This window comes from Rhinolophus ferrumequinum, chromosome 9 (genome assembly GCF_004115265.2).
Source record: "Rhinolophus ferrumequinum isolate MPI-CBG mRhiFer1 chromosome 9, mRhiFer1_v1.p, whole genome shotgun sequence".
NCBI lineage: Eukaryota > Metazoa > Chordata > Mammalia > Chiroptera > Rhinolophidae > Rhinolophus > Rhinolophus ferrumequinum.
In genome coordinates, this window is record NC_046292.1 from 30,729,490 (window position 1) to 30,753,287 (window position 23,798).

A 23,798-nucleotide genomic window follows, 5' to 3' on the forward strand; every position below is an offset into this window, starting at 1 on the left:
CCATGGTCTTTTCTGTTCTCCATCCCCAGGTCTCTGTTTTCTCTCGTCGGGTCTCTGCTCCCGCCCCCATCACTGATTCTCCCTTTCCAGATCTCTCTGTCGTGTCTCTCACTGGTCTCTTGGTGTCTCTGTCTCCCCCTGACCCAAGTCTCCGCCCCGCTGTGCTAGACCCCCTCCCCATTTCTCTGGAATGCTGCCCCTCTGGTTTTTCCACCCCAAGGTGAGGGAGGGGCTAGCTTTCCTCCCCATTTCAACATCCCCTTCTCCAGTGCAGGGGCCCCCAGTTGGAGCAGGTTGGGGGTGGGATCCCTGTCCCTGCCTGAGCTGTGAAATGGAAGGGAGGCTGCCAGTTAGGGGAACCTCTGGATTCCCCTGGGGGCAGTGAGGCAGAGCCTAGGAGGCTGGACTACTGAGTGGTGGTGATAAAGGCTCCACTTTGGCTCCTGAACAGACAAGGGCAGGGATCCAGAGTGACCTGGTGGGGGAATCTGGCCAGAGAATCCAGAAAAGTGCATTGGGGTGGGAGGCCTGGAAAAGGAGCTGGGGTGGTGCTTCCAGGGGCTACTTGGATGGTAAGGGATCCCCTGAGAAGGAAAAGGATCTGAGTGATCCTTTGAGAGGCAATAGGGATCTGATGGGATCCACAGGAGGGTTCTGACAGGAAATCTCAGGAAATTCTGTGCTTGGCTCCTTATTAATTCTTGCTTCAGGAAGCAAGAAAATCCCTGTTTTCCACTGATTACATGAATGAGCCTAGGGCTTCAAGAAGGAGCAGGTGTAAGTCCCCAAACACAGTCCCCTATATCCGCAGTACCCCCCTTGTTCCCGCACAGGCCACATACCCCTCATTTCCACACTCACTTCCCCCCACCACAACCACTTGCCTTCCTGCCCTCACACTTGCACACTTGGGCCTGCACAACAGCCAGAGCTCAGAAATCTGTGCTTGCACAGCATGTACCACTGCTGTGCTTGTGCACTTACAACACCCCTGTGCACATTTAGGGCGGGGGGTGTGCACACTTTCGGTCTTGTACGTTGTCGTGTGCACACTTTCTTACACGTTTTTTGCTGGCTCAGGGTACCTCTTATCATTGGAAACGTCTCTGTAGTTGTGTTTTCTTTTCATTTCTCTTCCTCTTCCCTCTTTCTTTCCTTTAACGAGGAAATTGTTTTAATATAATTCCTTCCTTTCTCCTCGTCTTTCTCCCCCCGCAGCTCCTGACCTCCTCTCTGTTCATCTTTGTGCACCCAGTGAGGGTGGATGTGGTGTCTGGGGCTAGCAAGAGAGGAGGCTGGATTTGGGTGCTGGTGAAGCAGTTTGGGCAGGGGCACTGCAGGAGGAGACTGGCCACAACTTTTCTTGGAAATTGTATCGGTATGCAACAAGATGCTGCCCCTGGCAATCTGTGCTCCCTCCACTCTCTCCCATCACCCTAACTGTGGGGGTCCAGTGGTGGGGGCCCTCAGTCAGGGAGTCTTTTGGAGAAGAGGGACCTGGACCTCCTTCATAGAGGCTGTGACACACACTACAGCGCCTCCGCTTCCCAGTTTGAGACCTTGAAGGAGATTCCTTCCTCCCTGAGCCTCAGTTTCACCTCCTGTGAAAGGGGGAAGCTAATTTAACCCTGGTTGGGTGTCAAGACTATTGTGAGAATCCAAGGGAGCTGTGTGGCAGTGCATCAACAGCAGTGGCAGTCGCTTTCCGTGTGACTGACACTGCTGTGTGCGTGGACCAAGCTTGCAGCCAGGGCCTTGCCTTTGAGAAGCTCATGGTCCCTGGGGGAACAGATTGCATCATGGGAAATGCAGAGCAATTCAGTAACCTCTTATTGATTGTCGACTGTGTGCCAGACTCTGGGCTAGGCACTTCCAGCCAGGCTGCCTTGCTTTCTGTGGGATTAACAGCTGTGTAGAAGAGACAGCCCACCTCTTAGAAGCTGCTGAGGTTTAGCTCAGCATGAGCTCACCTAAAGCAATTGAAGTTCTGAGCTGAGGTTAGAAGGTTGACAGCGTTCAACATGATAACGCAGGTTGAGGTCAAGATGAGATAGTCCAGAGGAGACCAAGAAGGGGCTATCTGAATTGGGTTTTGAGGTCTGAATAAGAGTTTTCCAGTTGAAGAAAGGGCACTCGAGGCAGGAAAAAAACAATATGAGTGAAGATTCAGAGGTCTGGTTGCTTTTGGGGTATTCAGAGAGAGAGCAGATCACAGAGGGCTTTGAATGCCCTGTTAAGTAGCTGTGACTTTACTCTGAGAACACAGAAAGGAGACACCAAAGGATTGAAGCTTGGGGTGAGGATTCTGTGGCAATGGGAAGTGGATGGAGATAGGATGTTCAGTGAGGAGGGGGTGCAGGTGAGTCAGGTGAGATGGCGGCGGCTTAGATAGAGCAGTAACATGGGCCATTTATTGGGACAGGATGATTTGCTGGATGGGGAGTGAGGACGAGGAAGGGGTCCGGGTTCCTGGAAACGACTGGGTGGGTCCTTCACAGAGCTAGGGAGTTGGGAGGAGAGGTAGATTTAGGGGGCAGATAATGAGCTCAGGGGTGGACACATTGCCTTTGAGATGCATGCAGCATTAGAGTTTCCGGGGTGGGGGAACATCCAGGAGGGGATTGGGTGTGAGCATCTGGAGTTGGAGAGAGAAGTCTGGGGCACAGGAAGAACGGAGAGTTGTCTGAGTGTAGAGCTGTACTCATCAAGACAGCCTCAGTGGTTAAGAGCTCAGACTCTGGTTTCTAGCGGTTGGGGTTCAACTCCACTTAATAGCAGTGTGACTTAGAGCAAGTTGCTTAACATCTCTGAATTTTCTTGTTTGTTAGATGTGTATAATATTGCGCCTCCACGGGTTCTTAATGAGGATTAAAGTTGATATGCAGAAAGTGCTTAGAACAGGACCTGGCTTCCAGTATTTCCGTGTTAGCAGTTGTTATAATCCTCACCAACAGGGGTGGTGCAAACCACCCACCCCCATCGGAATGGCGGGGGGCTTTAAAAACTCTCCATTGTTAAGGTTAGGACACCTGCTCACCTAAAGTAGCTACAATTCTGAGCTTAGGCTACCAAGTTGGAGGAGCTCAACGAAGGGAGTGGCCAGCCCTCAGCCCTCATCGTCTATGGGACCGTGTATGTGTTGTTCAGGTATTTTTGACCTTCAGGTAGGCTGGTGTGAGAAGACTAGAAAAAGAAGCCCTGGGGAAGAGACCCCATGTTGGGGGTGGGTTCAGGGAATTCTGAGAAGGGGCAGCCTCAGCGTGTTCAGTTCCCCATGTCCCCTACCCAGCCTGGACCCTGGACATCTAGTGAGAGATTCTTTCCTCCCATGTCTGCCTCTGAGGTCCAGATGCACCTGGACTTTGTGTCCCTAACCTCCACATCTAAGGATGGTTTTTGCTCCTCAGCAGTGTTTTAGCCACTGCTTCTGGGGACAGTTCCTGGTGCAGCCAGAGGGGGTTGCTCCAGAGGGCCGTCTGCGCTTCTCTAGATTTCAGTTCGTCCCTGGCCCTGCTGCCAGGTCAGGTTCTAGGTCTGACTGATGACAGAGAGCCCTGTTGGGAGGCAGCCCTGGTTGGTGCCAAGGCCTTTTTACCTGATCTTGGTCATCGCTGCCAACCTCACCCCTCCTGAGGCCTTTCTGGGTGCCAACCAGTGATTTCTAACCTGGCTCCAGTACCAGTCAGTTTCTTTCTGGGGAGCTTTCTAGTTGGTCTTCTGGGTGTATCCAGCAGTTCTGATTGTTCTGGGCTCGTCCCAGGGTGAGTCTAGCGTGGTTCTGGTGAAACTGAGGGGTGATTCTGATTGCCTGCCGAGGTGGTTTGGGGGCCAGTTTGATCCCGGACTGGTGTGATTCCAGGTGCTGTTATGGCTGTTCTAGAATCCTGCCCTGGTGCTGTTCTGTGTGCTCTAGGGTCTTTCCAAGTATCTGTTTTATCTGTTCTCTGACTGTTTCCAGGCTATTTGGGGCACGTTCCTCTTTCCAGGTATGGTTCCTGCTCAGTTTCAGTCCAGTCTCCATACACCAGGCCCAGTACTCTTGGTGTGGCCATGGGCATGGCGGTATTGCCTGCTGGCTTGAGGGACCCTCCCTGTTCTCCGCCTGAGCCTCTACCCCTCTGCCCCAGGGTCCCTGAGCAGCAGTGGAGCCAACAGCTTCACATCTGGCACTATGAGGCCCCGCGGACGTCCCCAGACAAATGGGCCTTTGAGTTTGGGACACGGAAGCTGGTTTGTCTGGCCAGACCCGCCTGGCAGCCTGTGTGCTGGGAGCAGTGGCCACAGGGAGCTTTGTGGAGAAACTCAGTGGGCTGGGGCAGGGAAGCAAGCAGCCATCCTGAGTGAGGCCCAGGGCTGTGGGTTCTTGGGGGCCAGGGGGTGGTGGAGGCAGGAGAGGGTATGAGCTACAGGATCAGTGCGGACGGAACTGGACTGGTGAGTTCAGTCAGTGAGGACATCCCCCATGTTGGCAAAGGCGGTCAGTCTCAAATGAGGACATGAGGGCGATTCCCAGGTGCGGGAGACTGGTGTGGGCCGGTAAGGACGCTGCCTGAGCCCGTTCCTGTGTGTCCACTTTGGGAGGAGCCACCATGACATTGCTGTGTGGGGCGGGTATCCGTGTGCATGTGGGGGCGTGAGGCTGAGGAGAAGCCCGCTGTGAGGTGCCGTCTGCCTCGAGTGGACACCAGCGGTGCCAGGTTGCTGAGCTGGGTGAGGCGGTGATGAGGTGGAGTGGGTGTGTCTGACCCCTACCCCCACCCAGGATGGTGTCCATGCTGGTGGGAGCTCAGTAATGGATCTAGAAGGAAGGGGCCGGGCTTCGTCGCTGCTTGTGTGCCAGCGGAGGAGGCATCCCAGGGCACACCTTCATTTTAAAAATTATAGAGAAGCAGAAAGTCAAAAATAAATATTGCTTCTGAAGCTTCTTTGAGGGCTGCATGTATGCTGGTGTGGTTCTTCTAGGCTGGGCTGTTTTCTGTGATCTCGTTTGTTCATTCATCCACTCATTCAGCAGACCTTGACAGAGCACCTACTGTGTGCCAGGTCTCTGCTGGGTGCTAGGGATACGGAGCTCAGCTGGCCGCACATCGAGCTCGTGGTCAGGACTCAGCGACCACTCAGCAAATGTGTAAATAAATAAATCATCACATTTGTGGTCATTGCACCAAGGCAAGATTCAGCATGTAGTCTGGGACATCATGGAAGGCTTCCCTGAGAAAGTGCCATTGGCTCTGAGATCCGAGGGGAGATTGGCTAGAACGTGGGCAGTGCATTCCAGCCAGTGGCATATAGCATGGGCAAAGCTGGAAGACTAGAAGAAAAGTGGCACTTTTGAGGATCAGGAGAAGTTCTTGAAGTTGGCTGGTGGAAGAGAGGGGAGTGTGGGCAGGTGGAGCTGCAGAGGTGGGGCCCCGACTGCTCTGCTGGCAGGATGGTTATGCTGAGGAGTTTGGACACAGTTACTGCGGAGGTCAGAGACTTGGTCTGTGTTGTTCACAGCTATAAGCTGGGTGGCTGGAAGAAAGCCTGGCACATAGTGGGTGCTCAGGAGTAGTGAATGAGTGAGTGAAGTGAAGAAATGGGCATTTTCACTAAGTGGGGATCGTCCTACGTGAGCAGTTCCATAACCTGTTTTCCCCCTGCATAAATAGCAAATTTTGAATGTCTTTCCGTGTTAGCAAAAAGTCTGCTGTGATGAAATTCTTTCTTTTTTTTTTTTTTTAATAAATTTTATTGGGGAACAGTGTGTCTCTCCAGGGCCCACCAGCTCCAAGTCGTCGTCCCTCAATCTAGTTGTGGAGGGCACAGTTCAGCTCCAAGTCCAGTCATCGTTTTCAGTCTTTAGTTGTAGGGGGTGCAGCCCACCATCCCATGCAGGAATTGAACCAGCAACCTTGTTGTTGAGAGATCGCACTCTAACCAACAGAGCCATCCAGCCGCCATTCTGGAAGCTCAGTGGCAGCTCATTGCCTTCAATCTAGTTGTGGAGGGCGCAGCTCACTGGCCCATGTGGGAATCGAACCGGCAACCCTGTTGTTCAGAGCTCGCACTTTAACCAACTGAGCCATCCGTCCTCCCTGTATAAAACTCTTGATGTTTTCATCCTTTCCTCTCTCTCCAGGAAGGAGCGGAGGCCCGGGTGCCCTGCCCTCAGTGCTGGTTGTCCAAGAGTGACTGGTGTGAGCAAGCAAAGACCTGGTGAGTGTACCCAAAATGTGCTGGGGGCAGGGGTGCAGAGGGATCCTGTGGGACAGGCTGAGCAGTTTGGATTTTCACACAGGCTGGTCTCCTGCCTGTGGAAGGATTGTCTCTAGGGTTATGACATGATCCAGTGTGCGTTTGGCTGAGAGGTGATGGAGACCTGGACCAGGAAGGCGGTGATGGAGTGGAGGGAGGGGATTTGAGTGCTATTTAGGGAGGTGGAGTAGACAAGACATGGTGAAGGATTGAATGTGGGGCACGAGGGAGGGGAGGTGTCAGGGATGCTGCCTGGGTTTCTGACCGGAATGGATGATGGAGGTGAGTAAAGACTGATATACAGCTTGTCAGCTGCTGTAGGTGTGAAATAGGCTTCCTGGTGACATCCTGGGACTTAACGCCAGTCTCGTCTTCTTTTCCATTGGCCGCGTTTTTATGTAAAAGACTGTTCCCTACTCCTTATGGTAGAAAGAGGAGGATACCCACAGGATCTGGGGCACATCCCTCCTTGCCTACTTGAGGTCTACTTCTCTTTCCTTTCTGCTAGAAGCACAAGGGGGTGGGTTGGAGTTGTAGGGAATGAGGTTGGAGAGTTAGATTGGAGTCAGAGCATGATGGGCCTTGGATGTCAGGCTAATGACTCTGGACTTTTCCCTGAGGGTGACATGGAGGCATTGAAGGTTCTTAAGCAGAGAAGCAACATCCATGCATTCATCTATCCATTTGCCCATCCTTTTACCTATTTAGGAAACATTGTCTACGTGTCTACTGTGGAATAAAACAGCAAACAAAGCTGCGCTTGCGGGACATGATCAGATTTGCGTTTTTGTAAGCTAACGGGGCATGAGTTTGTGTGCAGGATGGATTGCAAGGGAGTGACCGGGGTCAGGAAGCCCACTAAAGAGGTGGGCAGTGATGAGGTTTTCCTGACAGTGTGGTCGTTCGGATGGATGCAAGGCAAATTGAAACTTACTGACCACGTGGGTGTGTGGGATGAGGAGAAGAGAATTAGAGGAGGACTGGCTGGCTTGGGTGCCCAGCTTGATGGCATTGCTGGCACTGAAATGGGGACCTGGAGGAGGAGTGGGATCGGGAGGGTGAGTTCTAGCTGAGCGGTCCTCTGGGGGCCCCTGGAAGGCAGAGCCCATCACTGTTCTGCTCCTCAGCCTGCCTCCTGGCTCGGGGCCCAGCAGGCTCACTGCACAGTTCTGCGTGGAGGGCTGAATGAAGAAGGCACGGAAGAGAAGGGTCTGGCCTGGGCAGGGGAGGGAAATAAACGTGTATTTGGTGTTTGCTGGGGGCCGGGCCCTGTGCGTGGTGAGATGGCCATTGGGGTTATTTAAAGACTGCAGCAGGAAGGGCCTTGTCACAGGTCGGAGAGATCCGATGGGGAGGGTGGGTAAGGGAATACTGTGTGTCCCTTCACCTGTCCATCTGAGATGATGGGTCAGACCTACCTGGGAGCCCAGTTGCACCAGAAGAGATGCCTGCAAGTGGAGCCCTCTGTCTTCTGGGGAGGCCACTTGCTGCTGGCGTGTCTGAAGGGGTAGGGGTGGGTTGTGCTGTAAAGCTTGGCTTCTGGAGACAAGGCTGATTTGGAGGGGGAGGGGACGCTGCTCTGAGACCCTGAGGCCCAGGGACAGCTAATAACAAGAGTTAAGTCAGGCCGCGGCCTTCTTGGGTACGGGGCCCAGGGTGCTCACAGGGGACGGGGTTCTAGGGCAGGGGCCAGGGTGGGCCCTAGGCTGCATCAGCAAAAGATCTTGTTGTCTAGATCAGGGCTTTTCAACCTCAATCCTGTTGATATTGAACCACATAATCTTTTGTTGTCGGGGGCTGGCCTGTTACGTAGGATGCCTGGCAGTATCCCTTATTTCTTCCCCCTAGATGATAGTAGTACCTGTCTTCCCCACCCACCCCAATCCCCAGTCTTGACAAATGCCCCCAGACATTGCCCAATGTCCCACAGGGGACAGGATCACCCTGGATTGAGAACTACTGGTCTGTACCACTTCTTGCCGCCTTCACTTATCTGTACAAATCTGGAAAACTGGGGAGGACCAGATTTTCAGTTATGGGCCACGTGAGCTGAGTTCTGAAGGGTGAATAGGTGGCTGGGGGCAGGAGAAGGGCATTCATCCCCACAGAGAGAACAGAAAGTTCATAGGCCCGGAGGCAGCCACATTGGTGAGCATTCCCCCAGGGAAGGCTCCACTCTCCTGAGGAAAGAGGCTGCGGCTGTTGGCATAGGGATTATAACTGTAGGAACAGGCCTCTGCTGGTCCCTGTGGTCTGACCCCAGAGCTAAGCCTCTGCTGGACCTTGTGACACCCCCAGAGACTCTGGGACACTCTTCCTAATCCCTCCTCCATTCCCAGGGGAAACTGAGAAGCTGAGGGCTTCGAGAGGGTAGAGCCCAGCTGCAAGAGGGCACGCGAGCTGTCCCTGGCTGCCCTCACAGATGCTGGCCAACCGGCTGCAGGAGGAAGGCAGCCTGCTGCTGGCCGCCTCCTTCCCCCGGGCCGGGGTCGCTGCTGAGCCTGTGATTTATTCCCGTCATAATCCGGCGGTTGGTTTGGTGAGAGCTGGAAACATGTTGGTTTTCCCTTCCTGAGTGTAACAAGCCTGTTTCCGTCTCCGTGGCCGCTGCTGCAGTGCCACGCGGTGAACTGTCCAGGACATGACAAAAGGGCTCACTGGTCAGAAGGTGACAGCTCCCAGCTCACCCTGCCCTCAGGCTCCTCTTGCCCAAGCACCAGCCTCTCCCCTTGGCCAGTGCTCCGTGGGGCCCTGGATACACTTCCTGCTGGTGTTCATTTTGGGGCCCCAGCCTCCTGGGAGCCAGGGTCCTGGCCTGGGGAGGAGGCAGGGAGGAGGCTGTAGGAACAGGTGGTATTTGGAGATTAATTAATATTTGTGAATAATAACACGTGCCCAAGAGAAACAAATCAATCTGTGTTTGCATATTCATGAGGAGGACTCAGAATGATCCCAGCTGTTCTGCAGCCAGGAAACCCCCCCCCACCCCAGTCTCTGGCATCATATGGTCCGGGGGGGTGCTCTGAGGCTGACAGGGGTGGTTAGACTGGGCTGCATGGAGGTGACGTGACCTCTGTGTAACATGCATTTCCGTGACGTTAATATTTGAATCCTGTGGCTGTGTGTGGTGCCTGCTCCTCCTTCCTCTTCCCTTCGATTTCACTAACCAAGTACAATTTCTAAAAGTACTTGGGGGCCAGACATGGGGTTGGCAATTTTTAATTTTGCCAAGTAAGGACATTATAAAAAAATAACTGCTATCTGCTATCACCATCATTCCGTACAAGAAAGGACATTTTAACACCAAGGACAAAATTTGAGAATAAAGGACAGTTCTTCCCAAGAAAGGGCAGTTGGCAGGTTTACAGTGATGGAGCAAAGGAAAAGGATATATTAAAACCATTCTGAATGTAGAAAAAATTACATCCAGTTATATTCTACAGTGTCATACAGTATGGAGTTGTTTTCCTGCCCGAGTATGTCAGTTTGGTAGAACCAGTGGTCCACAGTGCAGTTCAGAGACATGTCGGAGTGTGTAAATGTTCAGGCCTTGTTTTCATCTCAGGCGTTAAAAGCCCAGGCTCACCCCACCATGCTGGTGGAAGGGGAAGGTCTGCTCTTAACACTGTCACACTGGATTCAGAAGGTTCTCAGCAACCCCCGCAAGGCTAGCTAGCATTGGTCCCACCTCCCTGCTCTTCTTCCACCTTCTCCCCACAGGTGACCCCGAGTCCTGGAGTGGGGGCAGGCCCAGGGATCCAGGACTCTGACAAGGGGCCCCAAGAGCTGGGAGCGGCCTCCACTGCCTGACATGGGGCAGGGACTATGCTGATTGTGGGGCAGGAGGCAGCTTGCCCACACCAGGAGCTGGTGAGGGAGAGGCCCTGGCTCCGGCAGCTACGTGGTTGCCTGAGTAGTTCCCTGAGTATGTGTCTGTGTTTGTGTGTTCTAGTGTCTCCCCTTCTCTCTGGGCAGCTGTGTCCCCATGTCCATGGGCTGCTGCCAGAGCTTTCTGGGGAGGAGATAACTTTTCGGCTTCTCCACCTTTGTCTGTTCTGCTTCCTGGATCAGAGCAGTGTCCTGAACACCCTAGACCTGGATTCCCGGGGTCCCTGGAGTCCCCAAGTAAGGGCTACTTGTCTTTGTCATGTTGGAGTGGGGTTACCAGAGGCCCAGGTTCTCTGACACCCGTGGTCAGAATGTCATCCAAGATTGTCCTACATGATGTCTGCTTTGGTGTTATGCCCCCGTGATGGCTATATTGGGGACATATATCCTTTTCATATTGGTACCGGGGATTGACACCTCCATGATGTCTATGCCAGGGGGTTTCACCTCTATAATAATGTACTGGGAAGTTTTCCCCTATAATGTTTATCAGGCGGCGACACCCCCATGATGTCTGTATTGTCGGTCTATCCCTGACGTCTGGACCAGACGGCTACACCTCTGTGATGTCTGCACCTGGGAGTTACACTTACCCTACGTGTGTACCAAGGCAGCTGCAGGGGGTTACGCCTCTGTGATTGTACTGGGGAGTTACATCCAGGGTGACTGTGCTATGCTCTGACACTTCCATAGTGTCTGTTCTCTGTTGCTTCACCCTTCATGTCTGTCCCAGGGAGCTCTACCCCCATGATGTGTGTTGCTGCGCGTTAAGCCCCTGCGATGTCTGTACCGAGGGGGTTCACACTGGACGCTTATACCTGAGATTAAACCTCTGAATATTGTATCATTGCCCCCATGATGTCTATACTAGGCCTCTCTGCCCCTGGTCTTTGGTACAACACACCACTGAGCTATAAACCAGGATATCTGTACCAGGGACTACAGGATGATTGTGTCAGGGGACCGTGCCCCCCATGCCAGCCTGGCCGGGCAGTTCGCCACCTGATGTCTGCTGGGACGTTGAATTCTATTGTTTGCTGCACCATGATGACCAAGTCCAGGCAGGGCTTTGTGATATGTGACCTCCATTCCCAATTGGCCCTGCAGGGCATCATTGTGGGGGCTCCCTCTCTCGTCTCAGCCACCGGAGCTCTGATCATTGAGCGGAAGCCTAGGTGTGGTGTAGATGGGGCTGGATGCCCACCAGGCCCCTCAAACTTGCTTCTTTTTGTTGCTCAGCTCCTGTCTCAGACTTTTGGCAAGATCTGGGACAAGGGGCATCTCCCACCCTTTTCCCTTTGTGTTCAGCCCCGTTCCACTTCACAGTCCTGCCTGCTTTGTCCCAGTCCCTTTGCTCACCTGCTGTCCCCTGATCTCATGACCTTTGTTTGAGTGCTGCAGTTGAGACTAGGCTCCAGGTTCTAGGAAGGAGCAGACGCGTCTGTGAGCCCTGCCCCTTCGTGTTCACCGGTTCTGTCACCACCTTGCAGTTTCTCTTATAATTGAGGGTCCGCTGCCTCCTGACTCTCCCACCAGAGTCAGTGGGTACCAGTGCTGGGCCCCAATATGTGTTCCCCACCAGTCACTCCCCCTCTATGTCCTGTGGTGTTTTTAGAGCATTAATGAGGGACTTGCCATATGCTAGCCCCTGCCCAGAGCAAGGCATGAGCAAAGCCGGTGGACACTGATGTGAATCCCCTAAAGCCCACTATGTGGGGGACTTGGGAAGGAAACCCTCGGGAGCTCCCCATTGGGGCTGGGGAGCGGGAGCAGTGTGTCTGTACGAGGTGGTGTGGCCATGCGGAAGGCTTCACACAGGTGCCCGGCAGAGTGGGGAGGGAACACCAGGCCTGGAGGCATTCAGCCAATCCAAAATACAGTTTGCCCTGTGCCCAGGGTCCTGCCTCAGCGCGGATGGCCGTTTTGAACATGTGGCGCCCTGAAGTTTGCCTGTGACCCTGCTGGGACAAGGACAGAGGAGGTGTGAGGCTGAATCTTAGGGTCCAGTACCCCCATTCCTGGCCACTAGGGCCTCCCTGTAATTTCCCTTTAGAACGGGCAGGTGCCATGGGAATTGGGTAGGACGAGGGTGGCCAGGCGGGCAGCTGCAACTTGTTAAGAGCGTGTCCTGGCGAGCCCGGACAGGTTGTGGCTTTGGCTTTAAGCCCCTGATACCTGGATCCTGTCTGCCACTATCAAGTTTGTGCTCTGGGGTCTGCACTCAGCATGTGGGGTCTGGCCCCCTGCCTCCTCCCTCCCTGCTGGGAGAGGAGGGGAAAGAGGGTGCCCCAGGGACTCGGAAGTCCCTAGCCTGTATGTGTCTGCTAACTTCTCCCTGTCCTGTTCTGTTTGGTCTCTCTGTCTCTCTGACCTCGTTTCCTTGTTCCTGTCCCCTTATGGAGGCAAGTTGGAAATTCAGTGTTTGGGATGGCGCATCCCTGCACATCCTCTGGTCTCAGTAGATCCCTGCCCCATTCAGATTTAAGGAATGCCCTTGGCTTCTTGTACTCTCTCCCTATAGTGTGACTATTTGGCTGTTTTGGGGGATCATTGAGGAGCCTGGGTGGTCACGGGTCAGAAGGTCTGGGTGGTCATTGGATAGTCCAAAGTGGGGGTCTGTTGAACTGGGCTCTGGATGCTCAGTGAGGATGAGCGGGGGTCTGGGTGTGAGTGCGGCCAGGAGGTGGCACGGATGGGCAATAGGGACATTGGTGGATACCAGCTAACTGGCTCTGCCCTTCTCTCCATCACAGGTAGATTGCCCTGGGCTGTGGCTGGCCGTGGTGCTTGAGCCCTGGATGACCCCTGAACCCATCCCAGGAAGGACAATGGTGCCCCTTGTGCCTGCACTGGTGATGCTTGGTTTGGTGGCGGGCGCCCATGGTGACAGTAAGTCTGACCCCTCAAGGTGTGGGATCTCCAGGTCAAAAGGCATCCCCCCCTCCTAGCAGGACTCTGGGATGGAGAACAGGACCAGCTACTAGTAGAGACAGGATGGCTAGATACCCTTCTACACCTTCTGTCCCATAGAGAACCTCCCCACACACATGGCGAGTCCCCAGCCAAGGAGTGCCCCAGCGCCGTGCTTCCTGGGTGCATCCTGTGGCATGCCCGTATGTCCCTTAAGGCACTGCAGGGTGGGGCATGTCTAAGCGTGACCCTTTTTTATGGGCTGGGGGTGAGACATGTCTGGGATTCATGTGGTCATTGGGTGACGTGCTCAGGCGTGTGCTGTGTCTGCCACTGCGCGCAGAAGGCACAGCATGAGCCATGTTGGGGTTGGCATGGGAATGGGGGGGGCAACACACGGAGTGTGTCTAGGTGTGGGAATGGGATGCCACATGGAGCCAGAGGTCCAGAGAGGGTCCACAAGCCAGAGCTCTTCCCGTGGCTAGACCCTGGGTATCCAGGTGTGGAGATACTGAGCCCTTCCCCCTCTCCCAGCCCCTCAGCCCCAGGAATCGGGAAGATTGCACTTGGCCAGGAGGAAGCTGGGCTCCAGCACCCCTCTGTCTGTCTGTCTGTGTTGGGGGAGGTGGGATTGTGCCCTGCTCAGATCCAACTCAGAACTTTGGTCCCTTTCCTGTGCCCTTCCCCCTGCCTGGCACTGGGAGACTGGCCGCAGCCCGCCCCGTCACCATGGTTACCACTGCTTGGTTACCGGTGGGAGGCGGGGCACAGGGCCTATTTAGCCAATCTGTACACTGAGGGGGAGGGGCGAGGTCGGAGCCAAGGTCCTTGGGGGAGGAGGTTGTTCCCAGCTTGTCAGGAGTCCAGAGATGGCCAAGGGCCAACCCAGGGGTCACCCTGAGGGTCAGCAGGCCATAGGGTTTCCCCCTCTCCAAGTCTCTAGGCGAAGATCTCTACTTGCCCCACCCAGGCCCTTTCTCCTAATGGCTCATTAATTATTCAGGACCAGATCTGGTGAGGGGTTGGACTAGAGCTCCCGCCCTTTGTCCTCCTAAGCTGAGCCCTGGTAGGGCTAGAAGGGCAAGAGGAAGGGGAGGGCATTCCTCCTGGGTGTGGGGGTGAGGGGTACTGGGAGCATTGAGGTGCTGGCAATGAGAGGGCTGGGTAAGCCTGAATAGGGTGGGGTTAGGTGGTGGGGGTGATCTCCAGGCCTGGTTGGTGCTGCTGGGAGAGCTTGAGCCTGCAGGGGCAGGTTGGGGTAGAAGTCATCAGGTGTGACTCCCACATTGGCAGGAAGGTGAAGGCTTGGCGAGAGTCAGGTGTGGTCAGTCGCTCTCGGACATTGCAGTACTGTCTTGCTCCCCTACCCTCACCCTGGACACTCTCAGGGCCTTCAGATGGGAGCTTGAGGGCAGAGGGAAGACCGCCCAGCTGGGCTTTCAGAGTCGACACATCCTAGGAGAATAACTGCCTTCCCCTCCTGCTTTAGACCCAACATGCCCCAACCTGTACCCCTCACTCTCATCCCCCCAGACCTGCTCGTCTTCCTGTGTTCTCCTGGCGAATGGCATTACCACCCACCCAGCCACCCAAGTCAGAAACCTGGGCCTCCTCCCAGCCTCCTCCCTCATACCCCACACATCTAATCCATCACCAGGTTCTCTTGTTTCTACCTTCTAAATATCTTTGGAATGCATCCACTTCTCTCTCCGCTGCATTCACCCAAGCCACCCTCAGCTCTGGTTTGGGCTTTTGTATGTAACAGCTTCCCGATAGCTTCCCTGCCTCCATTCTCTTCCCTCTAATCCATTCTCCATTCCAAAGTAAGAGTCACGTTGCAAAATGAAAGCTTGATTGTGTCACCCCTCATTCTCTTCCCCTGTTGCCTTCAGGATCAAGCCTAAGGGTCTCAGCCCTTCTCCAGGCCCTGTGTTGTCAAGCCTCTGCCAGTCTCATCCTGCACTCTGCCCACTACCCCACGCCCCTGCCGTGCTAACTTCTCTTAGTTGCTCACGTGCTCTCAGGCCTCTGCTCCTTCTGTTTCCTCTGCTTGGAACACTTCCCATCCCCTTCACTTGACCAGTTCCTGCTCACCTGGAGCCTCACTTCCTCCATGAGCCTGTGCTACTCCTCTGTATTCCCCTCGGATTGCATGATTGTGACCATCTGCTTTGGGCCTGCCTGTCCCATTGGACTGTGAGTTCTGGGGGGCTCAGGCTATTGTCCAGCTTAAGTCCTGGTGTGTAGTAGCTGAGTAAGTGAAGGGGTGGAGTCAGGCCTGGACCCCCAATAGAAATTGAGGCAGAGCAGAACAGTTATACAGCAGAGTCCAAGAACCGTCATGCTATTCCCTTAAGGACCAGAGCCCAAAGGCCAGGGTCTTGAATGTAGGAACCAGCTGGAGACCCTGAAATAGGTGAGTTGGGCACTGCTTCCAGGCAGAGAGCTGTGGAACAGGGACCTGGGCTGGGGGCCATGGTGACCTGGCCCCGGGAGGCAGAGTCTGTCCTACAGGCCTCCCTTACTCTGCACACACTTTTAGATCTGTCCCCCTGTCTTGGCAAGGCTTGGGCTGGGCTTTGGAGACTTCTAGCCAGGGTCGAGCGGCAAACATGGACAGAGCTTCTGCAAAAGGTAGGGCAGGCACCCCATAGAATTGACGACTGGAGCAGTGGAGCGTGGAGCAGACAAATGTGTTTCTATAGGCCTCTTAACGAGACAAATGAATGGGGGCCCTGGCCTCTGAGGGGAACGGAGGGAAGTGGGGTGGAGAAACAGCTGCCAAGAGTTAGCCCAGAGGCCCCCATGCCAATGCTGAGTCAGCTCCGATGGGGACTTAGGCACAAGGGGCTTGGGTGACTCCCCTAGGATGGGGCTTGGTGGCTTCTGAGGGGGAAGCTTGTCGGGCCAGAGGTGGTCCTGAACAGGAAGAGGTTTCTGCTGATCTGCCGTGTGTGTCAGGTGCTAGGTGGGAAGAATCCCGACAGGCCTGCTGCCTTTGGAACCTGCAGTGTGGGTCACTACAGTGTGTGCTGTGTTGGGGCACAGAGGCAGTGACCTAAGCATCTTAGGAGGAAGGCTGGGAGGCTTCCTGGAAGAGAGGGGCCCTGAAGGGTGAGTGGGCATTTGCCAATTGGGGTCATTGCATAATGAGATGAGATTGGGGGAAGAAGCAGGGAGGAGCCTGGGCTCCTCCATGGAGCTTATGGGAGAGGCACAGTGAGAACTATCCCTGTTTGTCCCCAGACTGCTTGGGACAGAGGCAGGGATGCAGGACCAGGTGACAAGGTATGAGTGGGGGTCCTGGTTATGGCCCAGTTACTTGGAATCTTAGAGCCCAGAGCAGGATGCCTAATGGCTGGAGGGGTGGGTGGTAGATGGGGACAAGTGCCTGAGTAGCTGAGGATAATCCAATGTCTGTCATAATCCACCCCCACCCCCCCGCCCAGAGCCTGTGGAGCTGGAACATGGCAGGGTGCTGCACACGTTCCGCATGTCCTCCCCCTTGTCCTTACAGGTGGGTAGGCAGGACCTGCTGGCCCGTCTAGACTCTGCCCTCTGTGGAACTTCCAGCAGCTTGCTTTCTCTCTCAGGCCTGTTTTTCTATTGCACAATGAGAGTGATCACTCTTACCTGGAAAGGTTACCTAAGGTCACGTGTTCAAGGCACCCGGCACCTAGTATGTGCTCCCCCTCCAAGGCCATGACCTAGTAGAGCTCCCTGTGTGTGCTGGAGAACACAGGGATGTCTCTGAGCAGGCTCCCTCTGGGGGGCGCCAGGAGCAGTCACAAGAGCCAGCACTAATGAGTCCCCAGCTCATTAGGCAGTTCAGGGCCTGCCTGGGAAATCCGCCTCTTCAGGAGCTCCCTCCCCTGCTTGGCAGTCCCTTGCTGCTACGTGTCTGCTCTCTGCTTCCGTGTCTGCTCTCTGCTTCCGTGTGCTGTTTGTGTAGTGTGTATGGGTACTCTGTAGTGAAGGCACAAAATAGCCCTCTGTCTCCCACGGAGGAACTTTGGAGGTGGCCCAGTTTGTCCCCAGGGCTGGACCCTGGGAAGTATGCCCACCCACCCCCAGGCCAGCCTACTGTTTGCTTTCATAGGCCGCTCCCTCCCACCTTGCATGGACTCAGCGTCTGTGCTGCCAGAGAGTGTCACAGGGCATGCTCCTGGAAGCTGCTGCCCAAAGGCCTGTGCCACCCACGTGGTGGGAGGGGGAGACAGGCAGAGTCACATTCTGGTGGAGCAGAAATCCCCTCTTGGCACAAGGTCTCAGAAGCTCTGTTCAGACCCTCACTGAACACCAGCTGTGGGTCAGCACTGGGCAGAGTGGTCAAGTTGCCTAGTTTTGCCCACCTTTTTGGGGACCTGATCAGTCACCATGGCATATGATGATCGGTGCTGGGATGGGAACCCCAGGGGCTTAGTGATGCAGAGCAAGCTCCCACAGGCTGGGCGGAGGGGGGATGCCTGAGAGGGGCAGGGCACACGCACAGTCAAGGAGGTGCCCACGGGCCTGGCCTGTTGGAGTAGGCCTGGGTGGGGGTTGGCGAGTCCACTGGGCTGAGCTGTGTTCCAGCACAGTGCTCTGCCCACGGCAGATTCTCCTTTTTGAGTGTCAAGAAAAGTGAGCCTGGAGAGGTCAGTAGGAGCAAAACGTGGGGTGGGGGATGGGGGGTGGGGACACACACAAACACAGGGTTTGGAGCTAGGGAGAAACGTGGTCAGATTTGTGCTCCCCAAAAGTCCACCTGGTGAACAGAAGGGGCAAAGGCTTGGCAGGGCTTTCAGGCAAGGGTGAGCTGCAGTTTGGTTTGGCTCCTGAGCTTGTGTGAGGTGCCTCTGGTGTGGTGGAGGTAGGGGTAAGGGTGGGTTCGAGGGAAGCAGGGATGAGGCCAGACTAAGGGGAAGGGCCTGCCCCCTGGGCTGCACCAGGCTTGGGCAGCAATTGCTAGTCTTCCCAGAGTCTGGTGGGTGGGGCCCGGCTGGGGACTGGCCCCCCTCCAGCCTCCAAGGGGTGTTCTGCCTCCTCCATGGCTCAGGCCTTGGGCCCAGTCCAGCCTCCACACAGTTCTAAGGCCTTTCCCCTTCTCTGGCTCTCCCTCATGATCCGTACCTGGCTCTCCCCAGTTTCTGGTTCTTTGTTTGGCGCTGAGGCCCTGCCCCACCCCCCACACCCCCCCAGGCACACTCGCCCAGCCATTCCGGTTCAGCAAGTTCCAGTCTCTGGTTACTGTGCAGACACGTTGAGATAGGCGCCAAGGAGGGTTTCTATCCTGGGCTTCTCTCCCTCGTGGCGGGGCTCCCCTTTGGTATATGAGGGGCTGCCCTTTGGTGTGTGAGGGGCTGCAGACTCCATCCGCCTCAGGCCTTCACTTGTCAGTCGCTCCTTCATTCCTTCCACACCTCTGGGTGCCAGCAACTAGGTCTGGCACTGCGACAGGGCAGGAAGCAAGGCAGGCATGCGTGGTGTCTGCCCTGACCAGGGCTATTGTTCTAGGTGGAGAAGCGGCTAGGACTCAAATACTCCCTCAAATGTGGAAAAAGTAGGCACCTCACACACGTATATGTTATGTATCTTCCCCATGTACATAACAAACCATGAGCAAAAGTAATAACCTCACACACGTATGTTAACAAACCATGAGCATCGCTATGAAAGAGGCAGATGGAGTTACCAGAGAGCTTTAAACCAGGAACCGAGCTAATGGAAGTAGGGACAGCGACAGGGGGACCAAGGAACTTTTCCTGAAGAAATGATGTTTAAATTCTGTTCAGAAAGGGAAACAGAAGTTAGTGGGTAAAGAGATAGTCTAAGGGGTTTGTGGCAGAGGAACAGTCTATGCAAAGGCCCTGAGGCCAGAGGGGACGTTGCTTATCCAGGTGATGGGAAGCAAGGGCTCTGGGGCTGGGGCTGGGGATGGAGAGTGGCCGGGATCAGACCTGTCAGGTTTAAATTTTGTTTTGAGAGCAGTAAGAGGCCTTTGGAGGGTTTTAATCAGGGGAGAGAGGCTGTCAGTTCACCCCGGCTATTGAATAAAGAATATAGACTGCAGGGGGCAAGACTGGAGGCAGGAACACAGCTTGTTAGGTTGGTGGAGTGTCCAGACAAAGGAAGGTGGTGTCTGGACTAAGGTGGTGGCAGTGCAGAAGGAGTGCTGGAAGCCTCTGCTTAGAGGTCCTCAGGTGTGCGGGAGGGGCATGCAGTGTGTGTATGTGGGGGGCTGCGAATCCTCCCCACCCCCTGGGGGAGTTTGAGTGGTCAGAGTCCAATCTGAGAGCACCTGTCTGAAAGGAACAGGCTGTGCAGACAACTGCAGACTGGGGGAGTCTGGAGCTTCCTTCAGAGGGCATTCGGGGGAAGGGTAAGACAAACTAAGGCTTCCTGAACCTTTGTATTGTCCCCATGCCACTCTGGTCCCCACCAGACTTGTGTGTTTTCCCACCAAGACTGCCCCGGGTTCCTTTGGGCTAGCTGCCCTTGCTCCCCTTTAGCTACTCCAAGAGCAGTCAGGTGGGTCCCTGAGTTTAGGATTTGGAACGCTGGATCAAACCCTGGTTTTACCCCCAAATCACTCTGATTTGCCCATTATGTAACCTCCTGAGCCTCCATTTTATCATCTCTAAAATGGGGATGATAATACTACCTACGTTATGGGATTGTTTTAAGACTGATAATGCTGACGAGGGTGATGGCTGCCCTCATGAAAGGCCCACCGTGTGTTGAGCCTGTGCAGGCAGTTTACAGACAGCATCATATTTCGTCTGCACCGATCTGTGTCACACTTTGCAGATGAGAAAACGGAGGCTCAGAGATGGTGAGTGTCCTGCTTAATAATTACATAAAACCTGCAGAGCCCACTGGGCCCTAGGGTGCTCAGTAAGATGGTTCCCTCCCTGTTCCCAAAAGGCTAAGCCCTCCCTACTCTCTGTACCTGTAACTCCTGACCTTGGTGGTCTCCCTGGACTTTGCCCCATCTGCTCTCCTTCTCACTGCTGGATTGGCTCCCTCTCCCGCTATGCTGGCTTCTTCCCATCAGCATTTAAACATTATTTCACATCTTAGGAAAAAAAGAAGAAACAAAATGTAAAAACCCCCTCCAGCCTTCATCCCCTCCCGGTGCCATGTTTTCTTTATTTTCCCCATCACAGCCTGTCTTGTTTAAATAGTCACTTCACTCTCCTCTCCACTTCTTCGCCTCCCACTCACTCCTCAGTCTTCTGTGGCCTGGCGTTGGTCCCCACCACACCACTGCCCCTGCCCCTGCCCGGGCCTTCAATACCAGGCGAACGATTTTGTGCCTGATGTTTTGGACTCAAGCAGGCTTGAATTCAAATCTCAAATGTGCCACTCATTGGCTGTATGACCTTGGACAAGTGACTTGACCTCTCAGAGCCTATAAACTGGAGATAATACTGATGCAGGACTAAATGATATCAACTACCTGGTGCAGAGTGGGTGCTTAGTGAAGTATTGTCGTCACTGCATACATGTTTCTGTGCCAGGGACTGGGCCAGGCCTGGACTCAGCACCGAGCAGGTCGACTGAAAGGTCATTTCTCACGGTACTAGCCTTCCTGGAGCTGTTCATTGGCCTGATTAATGGGAAATGGATCCGCTGTCAGGATTAACGAGGCGTTGCCACGTCTTAGTGAAGGCTGGGTTGCTCTGGTCACGTGACCCTGGTGGTGGGGTTCATGGAGACAGGTGCTCCAGGATGGCCGTGGTGTGTGCCTCAAGGTGTTGTGGGCATGACAGTACAGCGTCTGAGCCCCTCCTTTGTCCTCTCCCCCTACCTCCCTGTGGACACTGTGGGGAGACACCCAGGCTGTCAGAAGGCAATAACCCTGTCAGTGGGGGCGGGGTGAGGGGGGCAGATTTACAGGAAAGCATTCACCTGGGAAGATTTCCAGAGATACTTAGGAGGTGGAATGTCTAGGCCTTCGGGACTGCTGGTATGTGGGGGCTGGGGGAGAGGAGGAGTCATGGTTTCTGGCTTGAGCTTGAGGTAGATGGAGGTACCATTACTGAGGTAGAGAGCAGTGAGGAAGACACAGGTCTGGGGGAGATGCTGGGGCTGTTCCTGGCAGCTCTCAGTGTGCCTTTGTCCTAGAGCTTGGGATTGATGGGGGGATGGGAGACCAGCGTGTAGCGGGTTACAGGTTACAGCGTGGACTCCAGACTCAGAACTCCCGAATTCACATCTCAGCTCTGCCACTAAACAGCTGTGTCATGCTGGGTAAATCCCTTAACTTCTCTGTGCCTCAATTTTCCTCTGTATAAGCAGAGGTAATTACAGCACCCTTCTCATAAGCCTATAACTCTTTGAATAGTGCCTGGCACATAGTGAACGCTGTATAATGGTTAGATGTCACTGCTGTTATTTTCTCTGGAGATCTTTCTTGCCACAATCCCCATCCCCATGACTGCCACCATGTCTGTAGTGACTGTACCATGGTGACTTAGTGTCTCCATCTCTCCAGGCAAACCTGTCTTCATTAAGGTCCCTGAGGACCAGACTGGGCTGTCAGGAGGGGTGGCCTCCTTCGTGTGCCAAGCCACAGGGGAACCCAAGCCACGTATCACATGGATGAAGAAGGGGAAGAAAGTCAGCTCCCAGCGCTTCGAGGTACGTCCTTGGGTGGGAAGGGGCTCAGAGTCTGTCTACTCTTCGATCTGGTCTTAAATCCACTTCCCTTGGTCTCCCTCCTTCGGGGCATTTTGGAGGCGGGAGGTGGCTGACCCAGAGCGAGTTGTGACCACGTGTCTGTCCTCCGGCAGGTAATTGAGTTTGATGATGGGGCAGGGTCTGTGCTGAGGATCCAGCCGCTGCGGGTACAGCGAGATGAAGCCATCTATGAGTGCACGGCCACCAACAGTCTGGGAGAAATCAACACTAGTGCCAAACTCTCAGTGCTTGAAGGTACGTGCCAGGGAGGGACATAGCACGGTGGGCAGAGAGACTGCCGTGTGGGAAGAGCCATCCAGCCAGCCCTGTCCCCGCCATGGGCTGGTGTGTGTTTGACAGAGAGGAGAACTGGCCATCCTGGGGTTGACGAAGGTCAGCGGTGGCCAGGGATGGTCATTGGATCGGGCCTGGATTGTTTGGCTTGTGCTGAGGTCAGCTGTGCATATTCTCCTGCTGACCAGGGCATTGCTCGGGTGGGGCCTAAGGTATGGCTTGAGGTGAAGGGCAGCAGCTCTGTCTTGCTTGGTTACATGGCTTGTGGCAGTGGATCTGACTTTCATGTGGAGCTTGCCGGTGGGCTTCAGAGAGGTGTGTTCCCTGTTGCAAGGGCCCTAGGTGGGGAGCCTAGGTTCTTCTCTCACTTGGTGGCTCCTCCGTTCATTCACAAAAACTCGCTCATGCTACCGTGCATCCAGAGGGTCATCTGACCGGGCCCTCAAGACTTCAGTCTGCACTAAGTAGTGTGGGGGCAGCCCAGGGGACTGGGGAAGCATTGGGGAGAAGGGGGCTTTGTCTAAGCTAGTTCTGAGGATAAGTGGGAGTTGGGAGGGGGGCCTAGGCAGATGGAACAGCATTGGCATGTGCCAAGGCCCGGAGGCAGGAGAGAATGGAGCTTTCAAGGAACCCTGAGCAGCTCAGTTTGGTTTTGGGAGGTGGGTGGAGCTGGAGGGCACAGAGAAAAGCGGGGAAGAACAATCCAGCACTTTCCTGGGGGCATACAAAGCCATGAATGGCATGGGGAGTGATTTGATCAGCCCCCCCAGCTATGATGGATTCATCCGTCTGACTATGTCTGCACGTATTTTCAAAATACAGTTTTCATTATTGCTTTTTTTAAAAATTACAATAACAATACCTGTTCACTGTTGAAAATTTGATAAGTGTAAAATACCACATAGGAAAAAATAAAAATCATTGGTTGTCTTACCTCTACTATTAACATTTGATTATTTTCTTATAGTCCATTTTCTGTGCACACATTATATATGTAACAAAAATGGGATCACATTTTGCCCAGTGATTTGTAGGCTGCTTTAAAAAAATATATATATGTATCTCGTGAACATTTTCCTTCCTATTAAGAGTTCTTCTGCATTGTTATTTTTAATGGCTATGGGTATCACATGGAAGCACCCTAATTTATTTAGCCATTCCCTTATTGTTGGACATATAGGTTGTTCCCAATTTTTTGCTTTTATAAATAAGGTGCTATACATGTCCTTGCAGATACGATGTGTTCACTTTCCTGATTATTTCCTTATTCTAGATTCATGGAAGTGGAATTGCTGAATCAAATGGCACATGAATTTTTAAGCCTTTCAATATTTCCAGAAGATTGTGTCAGTTTACAGTCCCACCAAGCAGGTCATAAGAGGGCCTCTTTTCTGCACATCCTCCCCAGCCGTGGGAATTACCATTAAAAAAATATCTTTGCCAAGTAAATAGGCAAAAAATGGCATCTCAATTTAATTTGCATTTCTTTGATTACAAGAGCAGTTGAGCATCTTTTCACATTGGCCATTTTTACGCTGTGGCTTTATTTGTTCACACATCCATTCGGTAATTCCTTTGCATCTGTGTGTCTCCTGTGAGATGGGGTGGGACCCTCCAACTTCAAGGGGCAGTGGAGGACAGTAATTAAGAGCAGGGGCTCTGGACCACTTACTCTCACCTTATGACCTTGGGCAAGTAACTGTGCCTCTGAGCCTTGTTTGCTCTATCTGTAAACAGGGATATAATACCTACTGCCGAGGCTTGTTTGGAGGATCAAATGTGATGTAGTTAAGTACTTCGCAGGA

At 53.9% G+C, this 23,798-nt stretch overlaps 1 protein-coding gene across 24 annotated transcripts in view; it reads left to right on the forward strand.

Moving 5' to 3' along the window:
- The window catches only part of PTPRF (protein tyrosine phosphatase receptor type F), an 86,793-nt gene that overhangs the window by 1,125 nt on the left and 61,870 nt on the right, over positions 1 to 23,798 (forward strand). For 18 of the 24 annotated variants that reach the window (XM_033115073.1, XM_033115089.1, XM_033115086.1 and 15 more), the window contains exons 2-6: positions 6,122 to 6,198; positions 6,281 to 6,377; positions 12,879 to 13,014; positions 21,515 to 21,660; positions 21,813 to 21,954. In XM_033115073.1, the coding sequence (XP_032970964.1) occupies positions 6,354 to 6,377; positions 12,879 to 13,014; positions 21,515 to 21,660; positions 21,813 to 21,954 (448 nt within the window). In that variant the 5' untranslated portion in view covers positions 6,122 to 6,198; positions 6,281 to 6,353. Of the gene's footprint in view, positions 1 to 6,121; positions 6,199 to 6,280; positions 6,378 to 12,878; positions 13,015 to 21,514; positions 21,661 to 21,812; positions 21,955 to 23,798 lie in introns of those variants that run through there. The other 6 variants (XM_033115085.1, XM_033115095.1, XM_033115096.1 and 3 more) reach the window with 2 other exon arrangements.